The sequence below is a fragment of the Pinus tabuliformis genome, chromosome 6 (genome assembly GCF_031772625.1).
Source record: "Pinus tabuliformis cultivar Carrire ecotype Pingquan chromosome 6, CPIR1, whole genome shotgun sequence".
In the NCBI taxonomy this organism is placed as follows: Eukaryota; Viridiplantae; Streptophyta; class Pinopsida; order Pinales; family Pinaceae; genus Pinus; species Pinus tabuliformis.
Genome location: NC_142292.1, coordinates 946,363,450 through 946,387,988, shown reverse-complemented (window position 1 = coordinate 946,387,988; position 24,539 = coordinate 946,363,450). Strand labels below are relative to the sequence as shown.

At 39.3% G+C, this 24,539-nt stretch overlaps 2 protein-coding genes across 2 annotated transcripts; both read right to left on the bottom strand.

The window, feature by feature from the left end:
• Positions 1–4,378: 4,378 nt before the first annotated feature.
• Positions 4,379–6,464, bottom strand: LOC149262072 (uncharacterized). The gene is made up of 2 exons (XM_089374283.1): positions 6,168–6,464; positions 4,379–5,299 (listed from the first exon to the last, which is right to left on the bottom strand). The coding sequence occupies exons 1-2, from the start codon at positions 6,462–6,464 to the stop codon at positions 4,379–4,381; spliced, it is 1,218 nt and encodes a 405-aa protein (XP_089230409.1).
• Positions 6,465–6,485: 21 nt separating this feature from the next.
• LOC149262071 (uncharacterized) lies at positions 6,486–7,082 on the bottom strand. Its single transcript, XM_089374271.1, has one exon. It carries the CDS (start codon positions 7,080–7,082, stop codon positions 6,486–6,488), a length of 597 nt encoding a protein of 198 aa, XP_089230397.1.
• Positions 7,083–24,539: the final 17,457 nt, after the last annotated feature.

Genomic DNA, 24,539 nt, shown 5'->3' with positions numbered 1-24,539 from the left:
TAGGCTGGAGATCTGGATCAGCGAAGATCTACAAGTGGGTATGTGTTTAACCTATTTGGATGTGTAATCAGTTGGATGAGTAAGAAACAATCTGTAGTGTCACTATCAACTACAGAGGTAGAATACATGGCAGCCACTCATGCAAGAAAGGAAGCAATTTGGTTGTAGGGATTGTGTTCAAGTATGGGGTTAGTACAAGAAGCTATACGGGTGGACTGTGACAGCCAAAGTGCAATTTTCTTGGCAAAGAAACCTGCATATCATTCAAAGAAAAATCACATTGATGTTTAGTATCACTTTGTGAGGGATATGATAGAAGGCAAAAAGGTGTTGTTGGTAAAGGTGGATACTTTGAAGAATACTGCAGATGCATTAACAAAATCTGTGAGCTCTGAGAAGTTCTCTTGGTGTAGAGAAACAATGGGCATTTCAAGGCTGAAAAAATGACTAAGCTATCTTGTGGCCTCGTGTGGACAGAAAACAAAAAGTGGGAGAATGTTTGGTTGTGTTATATTCTTTCCACGACTAGCCCATGTAGTTAATCGGGGGGTTAGAGGGGGGATAGAGCCCCCCCTTCGTTGCGCCAATTGTGTAGCGGGGGGGGTGCGGTGGGGTCACAGGGGGTTTGAGGCATACTTGTAACCCCACTTTATGGGGTCCAGGGCAGCACCCCGAAAATTTTTGGTTTTGGACCCTATGTTAGGTTGGGCAGACCCACCTATGGTTTTGTGCATGATTTTCGCACATGTTTTTGGACGTGATGGTTTTCGGTCCATGGTATTGGACGTAATGGTTTTCAGTCAATGGTATTGGATGCTTCAACATGTATAAATATGTATTATAACATTGAAAGGAACATAATGAAAAATCAAGGTGGTAATCTCGGTTTTGGGATCTAGGGGAAAATCTCTATGTATATGTGTTTTATGTGTTATGCTCTCGCATTGTTTATTTTCTGTGTTTTAGAATTTGTATGCAGGTAATTTTTGTACGGGGTTAAAACCTACAGATCAACATTGCAGCGAAAGAAGTTTTGATATAGGTGAAGGGGTATTCCTACAGCTACAACCATATAAACAAATTTCCCTCAAGCAAGCTAAGAAGGATAATAAATTATCACCAAAGTATTATGGTTTGTACAAGGTGTTGCAAAAGATTGGTACTATGGCATACAAATTGGAGCTTCCTACAGCTTCCCGAGTCCACCCAGTTTTTCGTGTTTCATGTTTAAAGAAGGTTATAGGTGACAAGCTCCCAGTTCAAACAATATTGCTAGAACTTGATGAGGAAGGAAAAATCATATTGGAACCAGAAGCAGTCACAGAAACAAGAACTCGATAGCTACGAAATCGATCAACTTCGAAGTATCTCATCAAGGGGAGGAACTTGTCTGCTGAAGATTGCACATAGGAGGATGAGAATTCTATACAGAAACATCCAGAACTACTCAAGCATTGAGGACAATGCTTTTCAGAAGCAGAGGGGCATGTTAGGCCCTTATAATACTAGTGATTCCCCCATTACTAGTGTCATTGTATCCCTTATTGTTATTATTGTGCCCCTATTGTCCCCATATTTTTATTAGTATGCCCCATAGAAACCCACTATTGTTATTTTTGTGCCTTAATGTTATTATTGTTATGTCGGCTTGATTATAATGTGACCCCTTAGACTCCTATATATAGAAGGGAGGTTTAGTCATTTGTATCATCCAAGAGTTGTTCATTTGTGTAATGTAAAGGAGGTTGCCCCCTCGAAGAGGCTGAATTCTAAGGAATTGATCTATCTTTTCTATCTTTTTGTGAGTTGGTTTCTCTACGTAGCGCTCTTGCCTCCACCCACTTCATAACATAATCAGTACAAACTAAAATATACTTCTTACCTTTGGACATAGGGTTGATGGGACCTAAAAAATCAAGAGCCCACCTCTCAAAAGGTTCTATGAGAACTTGTGGCTTCAAAGGCATCTCGTCTGTTTGTACAGGCTGCCCCATTCTTTGGCAGCTATCACACTTCCAAACATACTCTTTTGCTTCTTTAAAAAGACTTGGCCAATAGTAACATGAGCAGAGGATCTTGTAAGTTGTCTGCTTGTATGTAAAATTTCCTCCACAAGGTTCATCGTGACAGGCTCTCAAGATATCAATGATTTTAGGTATGATGGTGCGGGGAGGGGTGTTGGAATCCTCTGCTGGAAGAAGGTCGAAATCAACAATAGTATGGAGCAAGATGGTAGGCCAATGGGGGGATCTATGGTTGAATATGGACTAGTTGCGGGCAATCAATAATGACCAATAGACAAGAAGAGGCATGTTTTTGGTTTTTCCATTGTGATTTTGACACCATGTATTCCAGGCATCCATAATATTGTGCCCATGCCAGTTTTTTAAGGAAGGATAGTGAGCAATGATGGAGTTCCAGTATTCCTTTGCTGTGGGGCAGTTTAGAAGAATATGTTTTGTGCTTTCTTCATCATTGCGACACAGGTGGCACCATAATGGGCCATGAAACGATCGTTTCATCAGATTACTCCATGTAGGAATCTTGTCAAAAAGGATGTTCCATATCAGTAATCGAGAGCAGGGGGCTGCCTTGAGCTTCCAGAGTAATTTCCAAGTCGGAAGAATGTTCTGAGGCCTGTGAGGTTCCATTAGTCTAATATACCCCTGTTTCGGAGAATATACACCATGTTTGGCAAAAGCCTAGATGATCTCATCCGGTCCATCAGTGAGATGGATGTGTGCCTGGGTAAGGGCATCCGTGTAGTCCTGCCATTCCTGCTGCCACTGAACCAGGATGTCCAATTCACGAGCCGATATCCATGCCTGCTGAAGAAAAGAGGAGTTGTTATTGTCACCAATGTGCTTGATGTGGGTGATACCCCTGCTATGTAGATACCTTATTAAGTCTGCAGATAGTCTATGTGCACTGCCACAGCCTACCGACGGGTCCATACCGATACGAACAACATTTCCCTCCTTGATACGCCACGTAATGCCTTCACACAGGAGGGGAAGTGTACAGATGACCGCTTTCCAGATATTGGATATGTTATTTATCATTCCATGTTGCTGTCTGAACCAGTCCATCAGATTCATAGGCTAGATATACTTCGCTTGTGAAACTCGGGACCAGAGACTGTTAGTGGTAATAATCTGCTAGCCGAGCTTAGCCGCCAGTTCTTTGGAAAATAGATCAAGCCTCTTGATGCCCCATCCTCCCCATCTCTTGGGTTTTGCAATAGTGTCCCATTTGACCCAGGCGAAAAGCTTGCCCGGTTGATTACCCTTCCATAAGAATCTGCAGCATATACTTTGTATTCTGTTCAAAATACCTTTTGGTATCCAAGCCAGGGTCATCCAGTAGACTGGAGTGGCTTCTATCACAGCTTTGATGAGAATCAGTCTGCCTGCCCGAGATAGGTATTTATGGTACCATACCTGAAGTCTCTTTTCCACTTTCGCAATGAGCCATGTCCAGTTCGCTATCCTATAGCCGAGAGGCTTTAATCTAAATCCCAGATATTTTATACCTTCTGCCAGATTTAGAGAGGTAAAAGGGAAGCATTGTGATGTGTATGTGATCTCATGTTGTGTGCAACCAACTGTTTAATCGTGGATTTACTATCATTTATTACCATCCCAGTAGCTTGTTCAAAAAGATTGAAGATGTTCTGGAGGGCCGTGGTATTCCCAATATTGCGATTTAAAAAAATGAGAATTTCATCAACAAACAATAGATGAGTGAGGAAAAAATTCTCAGCTATATTGATGCCTGACAGTTGATTTCTATCGCAAGCAAATGTAATAGTCCTACTTAATCCTTCCATGATAAGAAAGAAAAGTAAGGGTGAGAGTGGACATCCCTGCCTGAGTCCTCTCTTTGAGCTGAAGAAAGATGTAGCTTCCCCATTAAGTAGCACACTGTAAGATACATCTGTTATACAGCTCATAATCCATTTGATATATGCATAAGGAAATCCTAGGTGGGTCAGCAACAGTCTGATATAGAGCCAATTTTCTCTATCGAAGGCCTTTGAGAGGTCTACCGTAAGTATCATACCTTTCTGCTATTTAATTTACATAGTGTGGAGGAGTTCCTCCACTATAGCAATGGTTTCATGAATCTGTTTGTGGTGAAGGAAAGCAAATTGTTCAGATGATATGTGTCGAGAGAGGATAGGATTCAGGCGATTAGCGATGATCTTTGCAATAATCTTGTACTGACAATTACAAAGGGATATGGGACGAAAATCGTTGAATGAGGCAGGATTTTCTGATTTCAATATAAGGGCTATGAAGGTGGATTTGATGGCCGAGGATATTCTGCCACTCCTTTTGTAGTTCTCCACGACCTTGAGAAGGTAATCCCCTAGGATCTAAAAAAAAGCTATGTAAAACTCAATGGTCCACCCATCTGGACTAGGGCTCTTGTCTTTCTTAAACCATTTTATAGTTTCCTCCAGTGCTTCCTTTGATACTTCCATCAACAGGTCCTCCGTGTCTTCTTGTTGTACGAATTTGGGGAAATGTTCAGCCACCCGCATGATTTCCATGATGTTCGCAGCTCTAGGCGCCTTGTATATGCTCCTGAAATGCTCAATAGCTAATCTAGCCAGATCCCTCTGAGATGATACTAAGTGTCCTTGATCATCGCGCAATTCCCAAATAGTTTTGATGGCTTTGCAACCATTGGCAAATTTATGAAATAACTTTGTGTTGTCATCTCCTTCGGTAAGCCATATTTCCCTACTCCTGAGCCTCCAGCTTTCTTCCCTTTCCTTCAGAATTTGTGAGCGCTTCATAATGTGGGAGGTATAGAGTTCTTTGCTCTCAGGTGTAGGGAAGGTGCCGTTAGAGGTGTCCTCATGTGTAGCAATGGCCCTCTCTGCCTCCCTCAGAGAGTTGTCATCATTCATACGTTTCTGGTGAGCCCAAATTTTAGAGATCCTCTTTAGTTCAGTTAATTTCCTGATAAAGCCTTCAGTATGATCCTCTCTGTCCAGAATAGGGTTGGTCTGCCAATAGTTAGTAACCATCTGTATATACGAAGGATCTTTTAGCCAAGAGGCATTAAATTTGAAGGGGCTCCTGATCTTCTGATTTGCATCGGCCAATTCCAAAAATATTGGTCGATGATCTGAGATGCCTCCAGTCCCAACCCATTGACGAATGCGAGGAAGTCTGCTTAGGAAAGCTTCCTTGATGAGAAATCTGTTAAGTCTTCTGGCAAGACTGCGATCACCACTGTGATTATTAGTCCAAGTAAACTGAATCCAGGCAGATGGAATGTCCACCCACTGATGTTCCTCAAGTAGGTTAGAGATAGTATCAGATAAGTTGTCTACCTAGGCCGAATGTCCCCAAGATTCACTAAAACCCAAAGAAAAGTTTAAGTCCCCTCCTAGAATGATGTTGTCTGCCTGAAGAAGGTCAGAGTCCAGTAAGGATCTCCAAAAGTTTGCCTTGTTTGTACAAGGACCATAAACATTCATAATGCAGGTTTCCATCTCTATAGGGTGGGAAAAAATATCCAAGCCAATGAAGCCTCTACCTCCCCAAATGTTCCTAATCTCCAAAGCTTTGTTACTTATCCCAATAGCAGAAACCCCAGATCTCCCTGACGCATCCCGAGCGTGGAAGGTCCAATGAGATAGCCAGGAATTTAGTGTGTGAATTAAAGGTTCAACTAAACAGGGCGTTTCTTGTAAAAATATAATGTTCGTCTGAGACGAGGTGAGCAGTCTTCTAAGCGCTAGTTTTTTGGGCAGGCTAGCAAACCCTTTGCAGTTGAATGATAGGATCTTCATGAAGGATGATTCTGCGGGCCATTCCTAGCTCTAAAGGCCCTGTAAATGGTTTTTTGTTGCCCGAGGGCAACTTCTTCTCCCACTTTGTGTCTGTCTTTTATGAGGCGTGAGGGTCGGCCCCCTGAGATCTTATGGGAGATAGGGGTAGCCTCAAGGTCCACACGAATCGCATTGTAGCTTCTTTCCTTCGATCTAGAACGGAGTGAGTACCAGGGGGATATGAAGGGGGAGGAGATGGAGTGGGAAGGGAGGGAGGAAGATGACAGGGATGGAATTCAAGGGGTAGTGGCGGGTGAGGGGAGGGGGAGGGAACATATAAGGGAGGAGGGAGGAGCAAGGCCCTGGGTTCTAAGTATACCCACGGAGGCCATGAGCGATGATAGGGGGAAGATGTGCAATTGATAGAATGAGATGCAATAACATCAGATATGCTAGACACAGGAGGAATGTGAGAGGAGGATGAAAGTAACATACCCGGCATCGAATTTTCCTCCTGATCAGGAGCGGTGCTTGCTTGTGGAGGAGGCGGTGGAGGGTTTGAAGCTGAGGTACCCTTGACCGCGTCCGATTTATCAGGAGTTCCTTGGGACTCCCTTGCATCCTTTTCGTGCTCCTCATGATCATTATCTTTATCTTGCCGAGAGGGATTTCCCATAGGATGTTCGGTCTCCAAGCCCTATGCATTTTCCATGATTTTCTGAAGGAGAGGACAATCCTTGTATAAATGCCCCACTTTGTGGCATCTGCGACAACGATACGGAATACCTTCATAGTCAATGATCTGTCTGTGAGATGTGTCCCTCCATTGGATAGTAATGAATTGTTGTAATCCGCCCCTGGTGTCCAGATTGATGAGAATTTGTGCATAAGCCATCATGCCTGTGAGCTGATAGGATTTATCATAATCCATGTAGGAGCCTATCACATTTCCAATCCGCCAGAAGATGTCTTCAGACCAGTATTGCAGGGGAAGGCCTGGGAGTCGAATCCAAACTGGTCCAATGCCTATCTGCTCAGTCTCAGGGTCAAAGAGGGGCGTCCATCGCTTGAGGAGCACCGAGGCGTGTTCAAAATGCCAGTAAGAGGACAATACCCAATTGGTATGGTCAGCACGAGCGAATCTCAAAGTGAACCATCCCCTCATGAAAGTTTGCACGAAGGGAATGTCAACCAGATGGTGACCCCAAACCTCAGTTGCCCAGGTCTTCAAGCAGGCGGCTGTGTAATTCCGACCTTTGATGCCCCCGACTAGTACCCTCTCAACGAAGTCCATAGTCTCTCCCCAATGAATGTCCTCTTCTAGTCTGAGAAAGATATTGTCTGCCTTGGACTTGAAGCACTTGTACTTCTTCTTAGTTCCCTGAGGAGGTGGCTGATTATGAGACCGGATCGGAGGAGGGTCTGAAACAGCCGGGGGTGGGTAAGGGTTAGACAAGGGAGGGAACCAACGAGCGGTGGAACTGCGGTAAAGCTGCCGGACGGAGGGGCGAAGGAGACTTGAGGGGTAAAACCGACTGAAACTAAGGGAATCGATGGGGGAAAAATGGCGGGGTAAATGCTCCAGTCGCTGGGAGGTCCAAACCAGGGTTAAGGTTCAAACAACCGGAAATGCAACCAAGGGTTGCCGGGGAGTGGGGGGGGTAGAAAGTGATGGCCAGGTAGGGCGGTCATTCGGGAGGACCACAAGTTGTAACCATGACGGTTCTGCAAAGGAATATGAAGGGTAATTCTCGATGAGGCCAGAGTTGTACATACCTTCTGATGTGGAGAAAGAGGAGCGCCAGATGGAGACCCCCTCTAGTGGGTCTTTAGAGTAATGAACGGCTTCAAGGTCCTCCATGACGCCAACTTCTTCTTGGAACGGCGGTCACCTCGGATAGCAGGAAAAAACAGAGAGTAAAACAGTGCACAGGAAACGGACCGTCTGCAGCAGGTAACACAAACCATCGACGGGTAGTCAACCGGGAGATAGGGAAACATCATAAACCCCCCAAGATCCCGGTAGGTCAACCAAAGCGTAGTATGGTGAAAGGTGACGAATGGGGCGCGGTAGTAAACGACGAAGATGCATGTTAACGATAGCCTTGCATGGTTACTGTGACCTGCAAAGAACCTGAAACCCTAACCCAAACCCTCGCGAGCCTGATGGTTGTCTAATTAAATAAATAATAATATAAATTTAGTGAATATGCCATAAATAAATAAAGTTTTAACCACATTTTTATAAATAACATTTGGTTCGTTGTGCTCGACTTTGTTGCAAATATAGTATGCTTAGTTTGCAAGGGCCAAAATGGCTCATGAGTGTAAGGCTTAGGCTGAAAAAAGTTTGTTTATAAGAAAGGAGTGGCCAATAAAAATGAACTATGATTTTTAATCCTATCAAGAGTAAGCACAAGTCAAAGAGCTATGAAAGTATCACATTATACTCTCATCATATAATGTTTGATTGTAATTGTGAACTAGTGTTTTAATCTATAATAATGTTATAGCTTTGATAAAAGAAACATCGGGACTGTTGTTTCAAATATGTTATAAAATTTGTTTGTCAACCTTTTTTTTTCAATAGGGGTAATTTATTAATTTATTGATAGTCACTATTTTCTTACCGTCTTAACCTTTCCTCTCAATACGGGTAGTTTGTTGACTTTCTAGTAAAGTAACTTTCATAGGTACTTTTTTTTGTTACATTCTTCTTAGAAGAAAGAAAGAAGAAGAAAGAAATTATTTTGACGTCCACGAGGCTAAAGATAGCCTATGAGACAGATTGCTTCATCATTGGCTTGATGTATTTGTCCCTTTTTCCGTGAAACTTGAAAATAAATTCTCCCAGCTTCTCGACAAACCCCTCACTAAATAGATTATCCCAAGCGCTAGCTGCCAACGTATCTGCGTAACTTTCCCTGTTGTCTTTAAAGGCCTCACATTCTAAAATGAAATGTTTTTTTGTTTCCACTTTTCGAGAAGAACAAAAAATGCATACTCTTTCCTTCCACACTTCCTTTGGCATTTTCCAGTGCCCTGTTTCACAACGAAGTTGATGAGAATTAGTCTTTAACTGAGAAATAAGAATTTTGGATCTCCAAGAGATATTTGCCTCTATGTATGCTTTTGGTTGATGACTATGAGTGGGATTAAACACTTCAATATAGTAATTTTTCTTTCTTCCTAGCTCCTTATCCCAAGTACACTTGTGGAACTTTTCCATAACAAAAGCTTTTATCTCTTTGCTGTTTATGGGACAAGCGTTCAAGAAAATACCCCATTTACTAAACCATTTTTTATTTTGTTGCATCCAAGTTTCTTTCCTCTTGCACAATCTATCATTAAACAAAACCTTAGGTCATCTACCCTCTTCCATTTGCTCAATTTTTTTTAAATACCTTATGACTCGCACCATAGCAATTGCTTCAATAGGAGCAGTCCTTGTTTCACTTAACAAGATATCATAAGGAACTGCACTTTTAATCTTAAATTTGTTTGTAATCAAATGCTTCTGAATTTTCTCAATTTGTCTCCACTGCATGTTGGATGTACTACTGGCCCATAGTTCACAACCATAGAGAAGCACCAGAATCACTAGAAACCCAAAAAGAGTTTGAGTGGTTTTCCAATCCCATAACTCTGCCTCTCTACACCTATTTTGAAAAGCATAAAATGCTTTCCAACCCCCCAAAGTTCTTTAATTTCTACAACCATTCTAGCTTAGATTTTTGTTGAAGTCAATTCCAAGGTATTTGTAATCTGCAACTTCTTCCAGAATGTTGCCTTCAAAGTAGAACTTATGTTGGTTATGTTTTATTTTCTTAGAGAAGACCACTAATTTCGTTTCGCTGATATTGACTTACATCCCCACACTTCTACAAAAATGCTCAAGGGATAGTAAGTTCTCTTGCAAACCAAGAGCCGATTTAGCAATCAAAATAAGGTCATCTGCATACAAAAGAAGATTTATAACAAACTTGCCCAAATAGATACCATCATCCCCTTGCAAATTTAACCACTCCTCAAACTTGTTGATATATAAACCAAAAAGGGTAGGAGACAATGGGCAACTTTGCTTGACCCCAATATCACTTCTAAAACTTTCAGAAATGCCTATTGAAGTTCTAATTTTGACTTTCACCTCTTCATACATCCTATGCACAACTGCTCTCAAATGTTTAGGAACCCCAAGTTCCTCCATTCTTTGCCAAAGCTTATCCCTAGGAACCAAGTCAAACGCTTTTCTGAAATCAACAAAGCAACAAAATACTTCTTCCTTTTTCTCCCAAACTTTTTCAATGATGTGCCTAAAGTTATACAATGATCAAATGGGGAATGTTTAGGTCTAAAACCTGCTTTCCCTTTAGCACGCTTATCTCTTTCTTCTACCCACTTGCTAATTTTGTTTTCTAGCATGTTTCCAAATAGCTTTGCAAACAAAGGGTTTATCATGATGGTCCTATAATTGGAGGGATTATTGATGTCATCGCTCTTGAAATCTGTGTTTTTTGGGCTACTTAAGGGTCCCTTCCTCAAGTCATGATTCCAGAGAGAGGAAGTGAGGCCGAGACAACTACTGACAACCTTATGGTGATCCTTTTATCCCTACTAACCTACTAATGGAGTCAGGCACAAATGGAAGAAAACTAATAAACAACCAATCTAATCTACACTACTTGTAATGGCATTACTTCTAAAAAGAAAATTAACAATGAAGCTATGAAACTACACTAAACATACATGTACAAGTAAGAGGAGCCTTGGATGCTAGGGTGGGTCCCTAACCCAATAGCTTTAGCCCTCTGAGTTAATTCAGTGCTGGCTCAAAACAAAACTCATTCTTATTACCACAACAACAAATTACATCAATAGAAATTTCACAAGTATTGCAGCTCGAAAATAGCTTAGAGTTTTACAATCAAAATCCAAATCCTACTAGGGTCATAGGCCTCTCTACTTATACAACTAAAGTCCCTAGTGACTTCATTAAAATTAGGAAGGCTCGGCTCCCAAACTCATGATTTAGCTGTTTGCACTCCGAGCTGATTTGATGAATGGAGGAATATTGGAATGGAGGAGTAGTAAATGAGGAGGATTTACCTCCTACAATCCCTCTCCCTTGTCCCATTCGAGTTTTGACCTTAGTATTTTCCAAAATTCCTTGATTTTCTCCTTTAATCCTGCATTCAATGCATATTAGTCCACTAAGCATAATATCCAACTCTAACTCACCTCATAAACAAAATATAATAAAAAACATGTAATGAGTTATGAGAAAAGTTGGTTTGACTAAGCTAGGAGGTGAATTAAGGCCCATATAGTTACCCATTGATGAGGTTGATCACAAGGACCGATGAACCTCATATAAATATTGTAACAAGAAGTGGAGTTGTGATTGGGGATGATAAAGAAGATGAGAAGAAGGAAGTCAAAGCTACATGGGTAGGAAAGACTACTGAAAAATTCCCTGGGTTTGATATTCAAAAGAAAAAAGAAGTATTTATGGAAGTGAAGCGAAGCTTTATGGGTGCAAGAGATTCAACATCTAGCATGCAACAGAGTTAGAAGAATAGCTATGATTTACCATCTTTGACACAATGCCAAGCTCTGACAATACAGGAACAATATGCAGCATATCAAGTAGATACTCTAAAATCTTTGCTTCAAACTTTTATGAAATTGTTGCAAGATCAAAGAGTTGTAGAAGGACTTCAGGAATTGATAAATTCTTGTGCATCTAAAGAATTACAGCAGAGTGAGATGCACAAAATTAACAATTTACATAGACAAAAGAGGACTGGAAAAGAAATGAGGCTTAGTGCACAAATAGGAGAATATGACATGGACCAAGTTATTTTAGATTTGGGATATGAAGCTAATATCCTGACAAATAAAACATGGGAATTAATGGGTAAACCGAAGTTGCAATGGTCACCTCTTCAGTTAAGAATGGTGAACCAACAAAATATTGTTCCTCTAGGAAGATTATCACGCATTACAGTATACATTGAAGGGGTGTGCATGACCACTGACTTTGAAGTGATATAAATTGTGGATGACAGTAACCCCTAGCCTACACTACTTGGACTAGATTGGGAATTTTCTAACATGGCTATAATCAGCTTAAAGAAGAGGCAAATGATATTTGAAAGAAAAAATATGAGATTCATTGTTCAATTAGATCCATCAGAAGGAGCAAGGTATACTGAACCAGTTAAATAAGAGTACAACGCAATAGACATAGACAACATTTATTAGATAACAACTAAATAGGAAGAATGGAATAATCCCACTGCAGATGGAAAATTGGGCTGGGAACAAGACATTTCCTGCACTTCATATTCATAAGAAGAATTGGAAAATTGGAAAAATAGGTTAAATGAAGTGTCTACAAGGCGATGCGAAAAAATTACTAAAGCAGTTTGTTGTATGACAACTGAGGTATGTGACTTACCTTTTTATGATGGGTTGGGTAATATAAATAATTTTCTTGAATAATATGAGGAAAAGGTACCAGAGTGTCGAATATTTTTAGCTCTAGATCTAGCATTAAGAGCTACTCCTGCTATATGGTGGGGTACACATAAGAAGAATACAGGAACTTGGAAGGAATGTTGAAGGTTGATATGGATAAGGTTTGGTCAGGTAGAAACAGAATTGGAAGATAAATATGATGGTCAAACTGACCCTAGAGAGAACATCTAGCTTTGTATGATGACATGGAAGGAGATTCCACAAGAAGAATGGGTGCATGGGTTCATCCATACATTAGAGACAATTCCTCAAAACTGGTACTTGGAAACAAAACTTCGACATGGTACTGTGAGTTGGGAAAAGATGGTTGATGGGTTTATATTGACATTTAGTTTTGAAGATGATGGTCTCTATATAAATTCAACCCTTCAAATAGTTTATAAGAATATTTTTGAGAACGAAAATCCACTCACTTGGCAACCTGATTGGGTTGCGCAGCTACATAATGTACTAGAATGTTACAATATTGTTGTAGAAGAATATGAAGACCCTCACAATATTGACATAGCAGAATATGAAGGCTACCATGAAGTGAATGGACATGAATTATAAATGCCTGATATAACAAAGCCATTAAGGACAAGGAAGGTGAATATAGGATCAGAAGATGAGCTAAAGTTCACAACTATAGGAGATTACTGGGATGAACAAACAACCAGAAAAGTGATAGTTCTTTTGCATGAATACCAAGAGTTATTCCCCACTATGTTCTCAGATATGAAGGGCATAGTAGGAGACTTGGGAGTTATGAAGATTCCTTTAAAGCCTGATGTGAAGCCTATCAAAAAAAGATCCTATAGATTGAATCCAATATATAAGGAGAAAGTAAAAGAAGGGTCAAATAAAATGATAACAGCGGGGATCATTGAACTTGTGGAGGAATCAGAGTGGGTAAGTCCCATGGTAGTCCAATAAAAGAAGGCTAAATGAGTAATCAAGATTTGTGTGGATCTAAGGAAATTAAATGATGCATGTGTGCATGATCCCTTCCCTACACCCTTTACAGATGAAGTGTTGGATAATGTAGGTGGAAAGGAGCCCTACTCAGTAATAGACAAATTTTCAGGATACCATCAAATCATAATTGCACCAGAAGATCGACATAATACTACCTTCACTATAGAATGATGCCTTTCAGACTGAAGAATGCCCCTACCATATTTTCAAGAGTGGTGGTTGTAGCTTTCAAAGAATATATTCACAAGTTCTTAGAAGTAGACTTCGATGACTGGATTGTATTTGGGTTATTGAAGAAACATGTTGCGAGCTTAAGGTTGATGCTCGACACATGCATGCAATATCAAATTTCTCTAAATATTAAGAAGTGCATATTCTGTGTACCTTTTGGTATATTGCTAGGGCATATTGTTTGCAAGAAAGGATTGATGGTGGATCCTGCAAAGATTGCTATTATTGTGAATTTATCCCCACCAAAAACAGTGAGACAACTTCACACACTTTGGGACATATAGGATATTACAAAACAATTATCAAAGGATATGCACATATTATTGCGCCTATGGAAAAATTTCTGAAAAAATATGTTACTTTCCTATGGAACGAAGAATGCCAAAAGATCCTTGACACACTAAAAAAGATGATGGTAACTATTCCTAAAATGGTATTTCCAGATTGGAATAAGGAATTTCATATTCATGTGGATGCTTCATGCATAGCTTTAGGAGTGGTGTTGTCACAACCTGGTGTGGGAGAAATCGATCACCCTATAGCTTTTGCGAGTAGGAAACTGTCTAAAGCAGAAAAGAACTATACAACAACATGAAGAGAAGGACTAGCTACGATATATGCTTTACAGAAATTCAGACATTATTTGTTGGGATCACATTTTAAGATGTTTACAGACTACTACACACTAAAGTACCTGGTCAATAAGCCCGTTTTAAGGGGAAAAATTTGTAGATGGATATTATTATTTTAGGAGTATGATTTTGAAGGCGTTGTTAAGACAGGAAGACTATATTCTAGACCTGATCATTTGTCAAGGTTAAAAATAGGAGAAGAACCAACGAATATAGAGGATAATCTTCCTGATGCACAACTATTTTCAATCAGGATAGCAAATGATCACTTCACTGATATTATTCAGTTCTCAACCATAGGGATGGCTCCTTCAGAATACACTACGCAGTAGAAGAAATAATTGGTGGTTAAGGCAACAATTTTTCACTGATAGAAGGACATTTGTATAAAATGGGACCAGATGAAATAATGCGCAGGTATGTTCCTAAGCATGAAAGACATATAATTTTAACAAAAGCTCATAGTGGCACAACTAGTAGAAATTATGCAGGGAAAGCTACTGCGCAATTTTTTTAAGAGCAGGACTATGGTGCCCTACACTACACAAAGATGCAAAGGAGTATTGTCGAGCTTGTGATATCTGCCAAAGGATAGGAGAACCTTCAAGGAGATATGAGACACCACTAGTGCCACAAGTAACTTTGTAGGCTTTTGAAAAATGGGATAATGATTTTGTTGGACCTATCAATCCACCAGGGAAAAGGACTGGTGCAAGGTATCTAATCACTACAACTAATTATTTGACAAGGTGGGTCAAAGCATAGACAATGAAGGATTGCAGTGTAGAAACTGCTGTGAAGTTCATCTTTGAATACATACTATCTAGATTTGGGCGTCCAAAGATATTGATGAGTGAGCAAGGGTCACATTTCCTGAATAAGGCCATTGAAGCATTAATTGAGAATTTCAAGTTTACCACAAAAAAATAACTCCTTATAATCCTCAAGAAAATGGAACTATGGAAGAATTCAATAAAACTTTGAAGAATGCACTGACCAAGGTATCTAATGTGAATAGGGATGATTGGGATCTTAGAATTCCAGCAGTATTATGGGCTTATAGGACTACATGCAATAATTTGACAGGTCAAACACCCTTTAGGTTGGTTTATGGGTAAGAAGTTATGATGCCCGTGGAATACATTGTCCCTAGCCTAAGAATTGTAGCTTTTACAAACATGGCAGACCCTGACATAATGGAAGAAAGAATGTCATAGTTATTGGCTCTGTAAGAAGATAAGTTTATAGAAGGATTTCATCAATAAGTGAAAAATCAACAGAAAAGGCTTGGCATGACAAGAAAATTAAGCAAAAGACGTTTCAGGTAGGAGAACTTATTCTCCTCTACGATAGTAAGTTTGTGAAATTCCTAGGGAAATTCAAAACACGTTGGTTAGGCCCATATGTTATTAAGTATATCACTGATCGAGGCGTAGTGCAGTTAGTGAAGCTAAATGGAGAATTAATTAAGGGAAAAGTAAATGGTAGTAGATTGAAGTTGTACATGGAAAAACATGTCCCTAATACTTCACCCTAAAGAAGAAAGAAGGAAAGTCTTAGTGTCACATGCAGTTGGAAGTGGACATTGGACTATAAACTACGTTACAGAGAGAGATTCAATGAAGAAATTACTTCGCTACAATCAGAAATATGTTGAAGTTCGCAGGAAGCCACAACGTAAGACAAAGGTGCGCTACAGTAGGGGACGTGTCAAAGTTTGCTGGAAAAGTAGAAATATGACCATTAAAGGGGAAAATACACGCGTCAAGTTTAATTTAAGACTACAATTGGAAAAATTTAATGATAGATATGCATTTAATGATGCAATTTGAACATAATCAGGACAAAATCAAATCTAATGATGAGGTTTGAAGGCTGGAATTGTTATAAATAGTCAACTCCCGCTCAGATTAAGAACTTTGTTGAATTGAGAGATTGAGAGAGTAATCGTGCGAAGTAGTTGCATAGATTTCTTGCATGAATATCTTGTCGACTGAAGAATTTTTTTGGATTCTTAATGAGAAAGGTATAGAAGGAGTTATGGAAGAAGCCGCCGCAGCAACAATTGATAGACCCACAACATCACCAATGGCACCACCCGTAGCAACAACACCCAAAGTAGCGGCACCACTGCAACAGAATCTGTGGAAATCGCCGAGGCATAAGCAACCCAAGGAAGCTAGAACTAAGAAAAGGAATGACAAGAAGCCTACCAAGACTGTGAAGCTTCAGAAGAAACCTCAGCATGTTGACATTGAAGAAGAAGTGGACGAAATTCAGACGGAGGAAGGTGTTGCAACATTCATCTCACCTCTACCCGTATATTTTTCGCCAAGGAAGCCAAAAGCTAAGCTTGTAAAGGATGCCAAAGATGCGAAGTGTGGGACATTCACGCCTCTATTACCAGAGGATGTGTCGTTTGAAGGAGAGCTTTTAGGAAAAATCCTGCAGCTAAAATTCACAGATAATGATTTTAATGACCGAAGGAAGTACCTGCAATTTGCACAAAGTCGATACTTGCTACCTTTGTAAAATTTTCAACAAACCTCTTGTAGTAGCCTACATGTCCAAGGAAACTTCGAACTCCCTTTTGATTAATTGGTGGAGGTAGATTTGCAATAACTTGAATCTTTGTCGGACCAACTTTAATTCCTACAGCAGAAACATGATGACCCAAAGAAATACCTTTAGTCATAATCATAAAACATTTTTCATTTCTTAACGAAAGATTAGTTTCTCTAAATCTTTGCAAAACTTTCTCAAGATTATGTAAAGCCTCTTCAAAAGCATCACCCATAACTGTAAAATCATCCATATAGACCTCTACGCAATCATGCAAAAGGTCAGAGAAAATACCAAGAACCACTCACTGGAAGGTGGTTGGTGCATTGCATAGACCAAATGGAAATACCCTATATGCATAGGTACCCCAGGGACATGTGAATGTTGTCTTTTCTTGGTCCTCTGGAGCTATCCTAATCTGATTGTAACCACTGAACCCATCTAGGAAGGAAAAATACTTTTTCCCTGCTAAAGTGTCTAGCACTTGATCTATAAAACAGAAGGGAAAGTGATCTTTTAAGGTAGCCTTGTTTAGTTCCCTATAATATACAAACACTCTCCATTTACCATTCTTCTTTGGGACCATAACCAGTGGAGATACCCACTGGCTATCTGAGATAGGATAGATGAACCCTACATTTAACAATTTCTGTAATTCGTCTTTCACAATTTCCCTTAAAGCGGTGTTCATCCTCCTTTGTGGTTGTCTCATAGGCCTAAAATTTTCTTCTATATAAATATGATGAATCCATGTGTCTGGGTGAATGCCTCTTATATCTGTATATTCCCAAGAAAATGTGTCTAAAAAATTTTGCAATGCTTGAATTAACTGTTTTTTCCTATTCATGGGTTAAGGTAGAATTAATATTTAAAGGTATTTTAGGAGAAAATTCAACTAACTTACACCCCCATTCAGTCATGGAATATGCAGGAAATGTAGATAATAGGGAAAAATGTAGTTTGGATGTTGTACTATGTTTATGAAAATCCTACATATTAGTAATGATATCTAAATTATGACTAGACTGCCCTTATTCTTGCTACAAAAAATCAGGATTAGAAATACAACAATTTATCAAATTTTCTTCTGGATTTTCTTTAAGGCTCATAGCTCAGGCTATTGTCAAAACTAGTCAGGTACATTCTGAATCATGCTCTTCTTCCTCAACCCAATGTGTATTTTCTAATCTTAAGAGGGGTTGAGCAGGGGGATACAAATTAATGCGCTTTGTTTCATATCCATGAGTGATGGTCATGTTTCCAGACCGACACCCTATGTAGGCATCTGCCGCGGCTAACCACGACCTTCCCAAGATCAAAGGATGCCCTCCTAAGTTGGTTTTGGGTTGAAGAAAATAAAAATCTACAATGTACTCCCAAGAATCTAATGAGATGACAATGTCCTCTAATACCCCCTTTGGCTTTACCTTACACCTCTCTGCTAACTCTAACATGGTGGGAGTAGGTAATAAGTCAAAGGATCCTATACGAGATAAAGTCTCCATAGTCATCACATTAATGGCTACACCCAAATCAATTAAAGTGTTCTTTATGGGATGCCCATTGATAAAGTTGGTAACCATAGGGATTCTGAGGTCTACACATTTTTCAGTAACAAATCTGGTAGACATTAAACTTGTAAGATTTCTACCTACTTGAATTCTAGAGAGTTCTCTCTTTTCTCTTCCTGGCCTCTTGGTACATAGCTCCTTCACTATTTTTTCATAAATTGGGATAGCCTTAACTTCTTGCAGTAACGTGATCTTAATGCATAGATTTCTTAGTTCAGACACAATATCAAACTCGATCTGTTTTAGTTTCATTTCCAACCTATTTGGAAAAGGATGCTGGACCATATAGGATGAGGAAGGTTCTTGTGGCCTTGAAGTAGATTGTTCTGTTGGTTCAGGTGTAGTTTCAACTTCAATCATTTCTAGAGTATCTTCCTCCATAGTCTCTTCAATTCTTTTTAGCCAAGTCACCACTTTTCTGGATCTAAGCTGGATTTCCTATAGCGACACAGGAAATTCTTGTAACACATGAACACAAATTTCCTACAGTGACTGTGGTGCAATACAGTAGGTAGGAAAAGTGGGATAAGTGACCAATCCAATGTTGTGAGCGGATTGGATGGTTTTATTATTGGGGTTAGACACTGGCTGGGCAGGAAGTTGCATAGGACGAGGTTGATTTGGTGGGGCAGGAAACTGAAGTTGTTGTTGTGCAGGCTGCGATGGATAAAAGTTTTGAGACGGAAAATTGTGTGTTGTAGGGTAAGAGAAGTTCCCCTGCCAAGGCTATTGTGGAGGCCAAGGTTGCCAGGGCATTGGAATATTCCACATCTGATTCTGAGTATAAGGAACCTGATAGTGCGATTGAGACATACCTTCAACACGTGGTTACCATGGTCTTTGAGGTGCCATTGCATAAAGTGCATTGAAAGCCCCCTAATCTGCTAGATATGCTGCTTTTTTTTTCAGGAAGTGAAGGACATTGATCAGTGGAATACTCAGCTTCACAGACTCAGCATACCTCTATACTATCTGTAGGACATTCCGTCAAGGCATGCTTCTTCCTTCATTTCGAGCAGAACACAGCGAGGGCTTTCTCCAGTTCCTCCTGTTTCTGTTGTTTCTTCTTAGCCTACAAAACATCTATTTTTGAAGATAAAGTACTAAGAATATCAGTTTTAAAATTTTCAAATAGATTACCCATTTCAGCTCTGGTTACTCCAACTCCAGCAACTGACTTAACAAACCTAGAAGAAGTATCTCTAGTTCCTCCTCCAATTTTATAATTTCCTCTTGAATATCGCTAACATAGCTCACATACCTCATCATATCCTAACTTTGATATGTCACCTCCTCCCATTAAGTTCAAAATTTCTAGAGATTCGGGTCTGATTTCTCTAAGCAAAATTTTTATTTTGGTGTCCTTGCTTAGTTGATTCATCTTAGATCTCTTCAGATCGTACTGAAATATTTCCACCCAATCCTCAAGACTCTCCCCCTTCTTTTGATTCATGCCGAAAATTTCCTCTCTGAGGTCCTTAATCTTGCAATAAACTTGATATTTCTTCAAGAATACTTTTTTCATTTCATCCTAGGTTGTAATGGAGTTTGAATACAACCCCATAAACCACCTAAGAGCTACATCCTTCAGTGTTGCAGGAAAAAACTTCAATTTCTGAGCATTGGAAGAATAGTCATAGATCCTGCATAACATGTTGAACTCGAACAAAAAGGCATCAAGATCTTCACCGGAGACTCCACAAAAGTTAGGCAAGGCTGAGGGAGGAATGTTCTTCATCTGATTTTCTCCACCAATCTCCCTGATAGGGAATTCAGATGTGACTAGTTCCTCTTCCTTCTCATCATATCCTCCATCTATATTTCCAATTCCTTCTTCATGAACCATTCCAGACCAAAAAGAAGTAGGACCTTTGTAAACTATAGATTCTGTAGAATCAATGGTTTGAAATTATGGTTCTTGAATAGGATTAATGAGGAATTCCTTTTCAGGCTGCCCATTAAGCATAGATGTTGTCTTCCTTGTGTGGGGAGATTCGAAATGGGCAACAAAAGAATATTTTCCTACAGAAGTTGCTACTATGGAAGAAGGAATATGTTCTGGGCTCTTTTCAGGACCACAGACCTCCTGTCCGGACTCTTCTTCCCTTGCTGCCTTGTTTCTTGTAGACATATTTTTCCTTGCCAGTGTATTAGTAAGTGAAGTGCTGCTCACACCACCATGAAAGACATTTTTAAATATTAGACCATACCATCTACTATGAAAACAAATTCAAATAAAACTACTTACCAAACAATCAGGACATGCCTTTGGCGAATTTATGACTTTTGCAGGTGCAAAGGCTTTTCCCTTCGTCTTACCACTTCAACTCCCCCACTCCTGAAAATTTCAAACAATATACATAATACTAAAACACTTTAGCATTATCCCTTAGCACCTCCTCAGCAATAGCCCACAAATGTTGAGTCAAATTATAGACTTATAATTTTTCAACATAAATCATCAACCCAGGGCAGGTAAGCTTGTGAGATGTTGTGCAAAATATATGCAGGCTTAATACCTTGAGTGCTTACTAATCTAAGAAATCAACCATAAACAGAACTAATGCCTCTTTTCTGCATCAACATTTAGCAGCAAAAGGCTATGGAGTGGATTGAAACATCCCTCTACAACTCTAGTATTGCTAATGTTGATTAGAAAAGATAAGAAATCAAACTTACATCAATTAAAGAAATCACTAAAGAATGTAAATCAAATATTGATTAAATGAAATCAACATATTAACATGAAACTTAATCATTCAATCATTTGCTGTTGATATATAAGAAAGAGTACATTAGCTATGTAAACAAATTATTACTGCATAACAAAATTTAAAATACACACACACTACACTAAGGGAGTTGTGAGCAAATGAGGCCCTCCTCACTCACAGCCCCTTCAAAATTGAAAGATCTTGCTCAGTAAGATATACAGAACATATAATATTATATTAATCTAAAAATTTCACAGTCGAGTACAATATGATATATACTATCAGTGAATCCAACCCAACAACCCCTTACAATATAAAATAGAGTCGAATTTATACAAGTTCAAAAGCCTATATGTGGCTCAAAATAAAGAAAACTACTAATCTGAGCTATTAGCTAACAGTACTGGTACAAAGTATCAAAATGATCAATACTGAGTCTAATCAATGACTGAAAGCATGGATTATACAAAATTTGTTACATAGCTGGAGTTTTCCTTCATACGACCAACGAGAAGAGGTCTGCAAATATGGGTAGTTTCGTTGGCGGATTCAAAACAACCAATATGATAGCATCCATGTACGATGAATTCCCCACAAAACCCATGTTATCGTTTGATTTGGAAATAAATGGAACATAGCTAATCGCCAATTTTGCTGCAAGAAATCTGGGCGGTTGCAGGAAACCCACATCTACAGGAATTTTAGAGCGTCAGTAGGAAATAGGATCACATGAGCTGTCTGTAGGAAATGCGGGACTGTTTCGAATCAAAACAAACCTGCACAAGAACTCTAGATTAGTTGGCATGATAATTCAATAAGGAGACAACTAGCTTAAGGAATGCTTAAGATTAAGGTAAAAGACACTTTTTTATGTTAATTTGCATACCTCAAGCATATAGCACCCTTTTGGCCAAAACCTAGATGTTATAATCGAAATAAGCGTAATAGGGGTCAAGGATAGTTCAAAATGGGAGAGTTAAAGTTTAGAAAAGGTGTCAAAATTAGGCAAAACCAAGCCTTAACACACCCTACCGCTTATCCCCCTCCCCTTACGAATCCCCTTACCCCACTACGAAGAAATATGGCCGATGGTATTAAGTTGCATGTTTTTAAAGGGATTGGATCAAAGGATATAAAGAAATTATGGTTCTTATGCGAAGCAATATGGACTTCGAAGCAAGTCGATGATGAAAATATGAAGAAAGCGCAACTTGTTACAACATTTCAAGATAGAGTGCTGACATGGTACATGAATTATTTGAGCAATCAGAACATACCATTTTCAGACATTAAAAAAACGTTGATAAAAGAATTCAAGAAGCCGAAGTCCAAGTCGTAGTGCATCACAGAGCTAAAAGAAATCAAACAAAAGCCTACTGAGTCTGTTTGGGAATTTGATCAAAGATTAGAGATACTATTGGATCATGTGAGCTTCAAAATAGCTTCGCAGCAACATAAATAGTGGTTTATACTTGCACTGTTTCTACATAAAAGATTTCCTTTGTCACAATAGAAGATATAAAATCAAGCAGAAGCCTTAGAACTTGCGATGAAGTTAGAAGCTTCACCAATAGGGGATACCAATGCAGGTATGTAGTAGATCTAGAGTCAGCTAGAAAATTTGACTCTGCAGATACAAGATATGAAGACAAGTAAAGAAGTTTGAGAAGAAGTATGGTGTGCAAAGTATAAAGGAGAAGACCATTTTAAGGAACAATGCCCTCTCTTCAAAAACTACATGGCTAGTGGAGCACGAAATCCCTTGAAGCCTGGATCCAACTTATGGTGTGAGATATGTAAAACTAGGGGTGAACATCGTGCTGGAGACTGTTATCTGTTGCAAAAGTACGTACAGACTCCAAGGAACCTAAATTGCAAGTTCTGCAAATTAGTGGGACATGATGAAAACAATTGTCGAACTTATGAACTAATCATGGATCTAAGTGTTGATGCATTTAGGATGCAAGATGAAGAACATGGACATCATAGTTTCGAGGTGGTTATCAAGGCTGAGGTCGAGGTGGTGGAGCTAGTTGAGAAAGAGGATAGATTATTTGCTATAATTGTGCCCAGGAAGGACACTTCGCAAGAGATTGTTAGAATCCTACCATGACATGTAAGTATTGCAAATATTTTGATCACGTAATTGAAGAATGTCCAATACTTATGGAAAAAATGCAAGAAAAGAGGAACCAGCAACTGAAACAAAACATCCAAATGATGATTATGGAACCAAGGTGATGAGAGCCATTATTGCAGTAAGGATGCTGCAACTCCTGGGCTACTAGCTTTAATTTATCAACCCGGGGTTCATACAAACTTGGAGGTGATGGTGTTGTAGACACAAGTAAAAGTGATGGTTCTGCCTATTCTCATTGTTCAGCTGGCGAGAGACCACTGGGGTTTCAAGCCAGACTTCTATGAAGTCAAAAGAAGCTTGATTCTTTGATGTAGTAAAGGTAAATCTATTCTAAGAGAGAGCCACTCTACTACAATAATGGAGAAGGTCAACATGTAATGCTAAATCACACCATTTCCTAATTAACCACTAAGAAACTATGCTTGGCAGAAATGCTAAATCAACATGAACCAAATGCTACTATCTAAGATATAGAAGTAAGAAGCATCAAACATTACTAATGTGCAAGTAAAGAGACTAAACTAAATCTATTTTTGCTATTTTGTCTTTTTATGCAAAATCAAGTATGAAAATTAATTGCTTCTGTTGATGTGGCAGGTGAATTAAAGATGTTTGAGGATGGTTGGAAGGGTTATAAGATGGTTGGATGGTATGGAGGACACCTGGGAGGCTTTTGGTGACTTCCTAGAGGTTTTCCATCAATTCGGCCTTAAAACAGGCTATTTCAGGAAAACCTACAGGATGTACTAGAAACCTACAGGATCCCTTGTAAACCTACAGGATACAGTCGAGAGAAAAATGTGAGGTGTTGGAGGTGATGGAAGGCCTAGGAAAGGTGTGTGATGGGTGGAATGGAGTGGGAGAAGGTCTAGGATCACTCAGAAGTCAACATCAAAGATAGTAGATGGTTGGATTCGCTCAATGTGCTTGGAAGAATTTCTATGAAAAATGATGAAAAAATAGTGAAGGTGATGGTGAAAACAAGGGATGGCTAAGGTGGATGGAGTGGAAGGTGGCTACTGGATATGAAGTCTTAGTATCCTCCTGAAGCACCTGCTCTACATAAAACATGTATATCTTCCAAAAAGCTATGCAAACAAGAAACATTTTCATAAACTAGAAAAGTAGAATTAATGAATTAACTGCCTACACTATGCATGAGGAAAGTTGTTGAAAGGAATGAAAGCATGGATGAGATCTACTATAGAAATGAAGATGAAAAAGATGACAATGGAAATCTACCTTGCAAAACTAACCAAATACTAATTTAAAGACAACAAACTCCAAAGCTCATAAAAGAACTAGAAATCTGTGTTTTGGGGCTGCTTAAGGGTCCCTTCCTCAAGTCATGATCCCAGAGGGAGGAAGTGAGGCCGAGACACCTACTGAAAACCTTATGGTGAT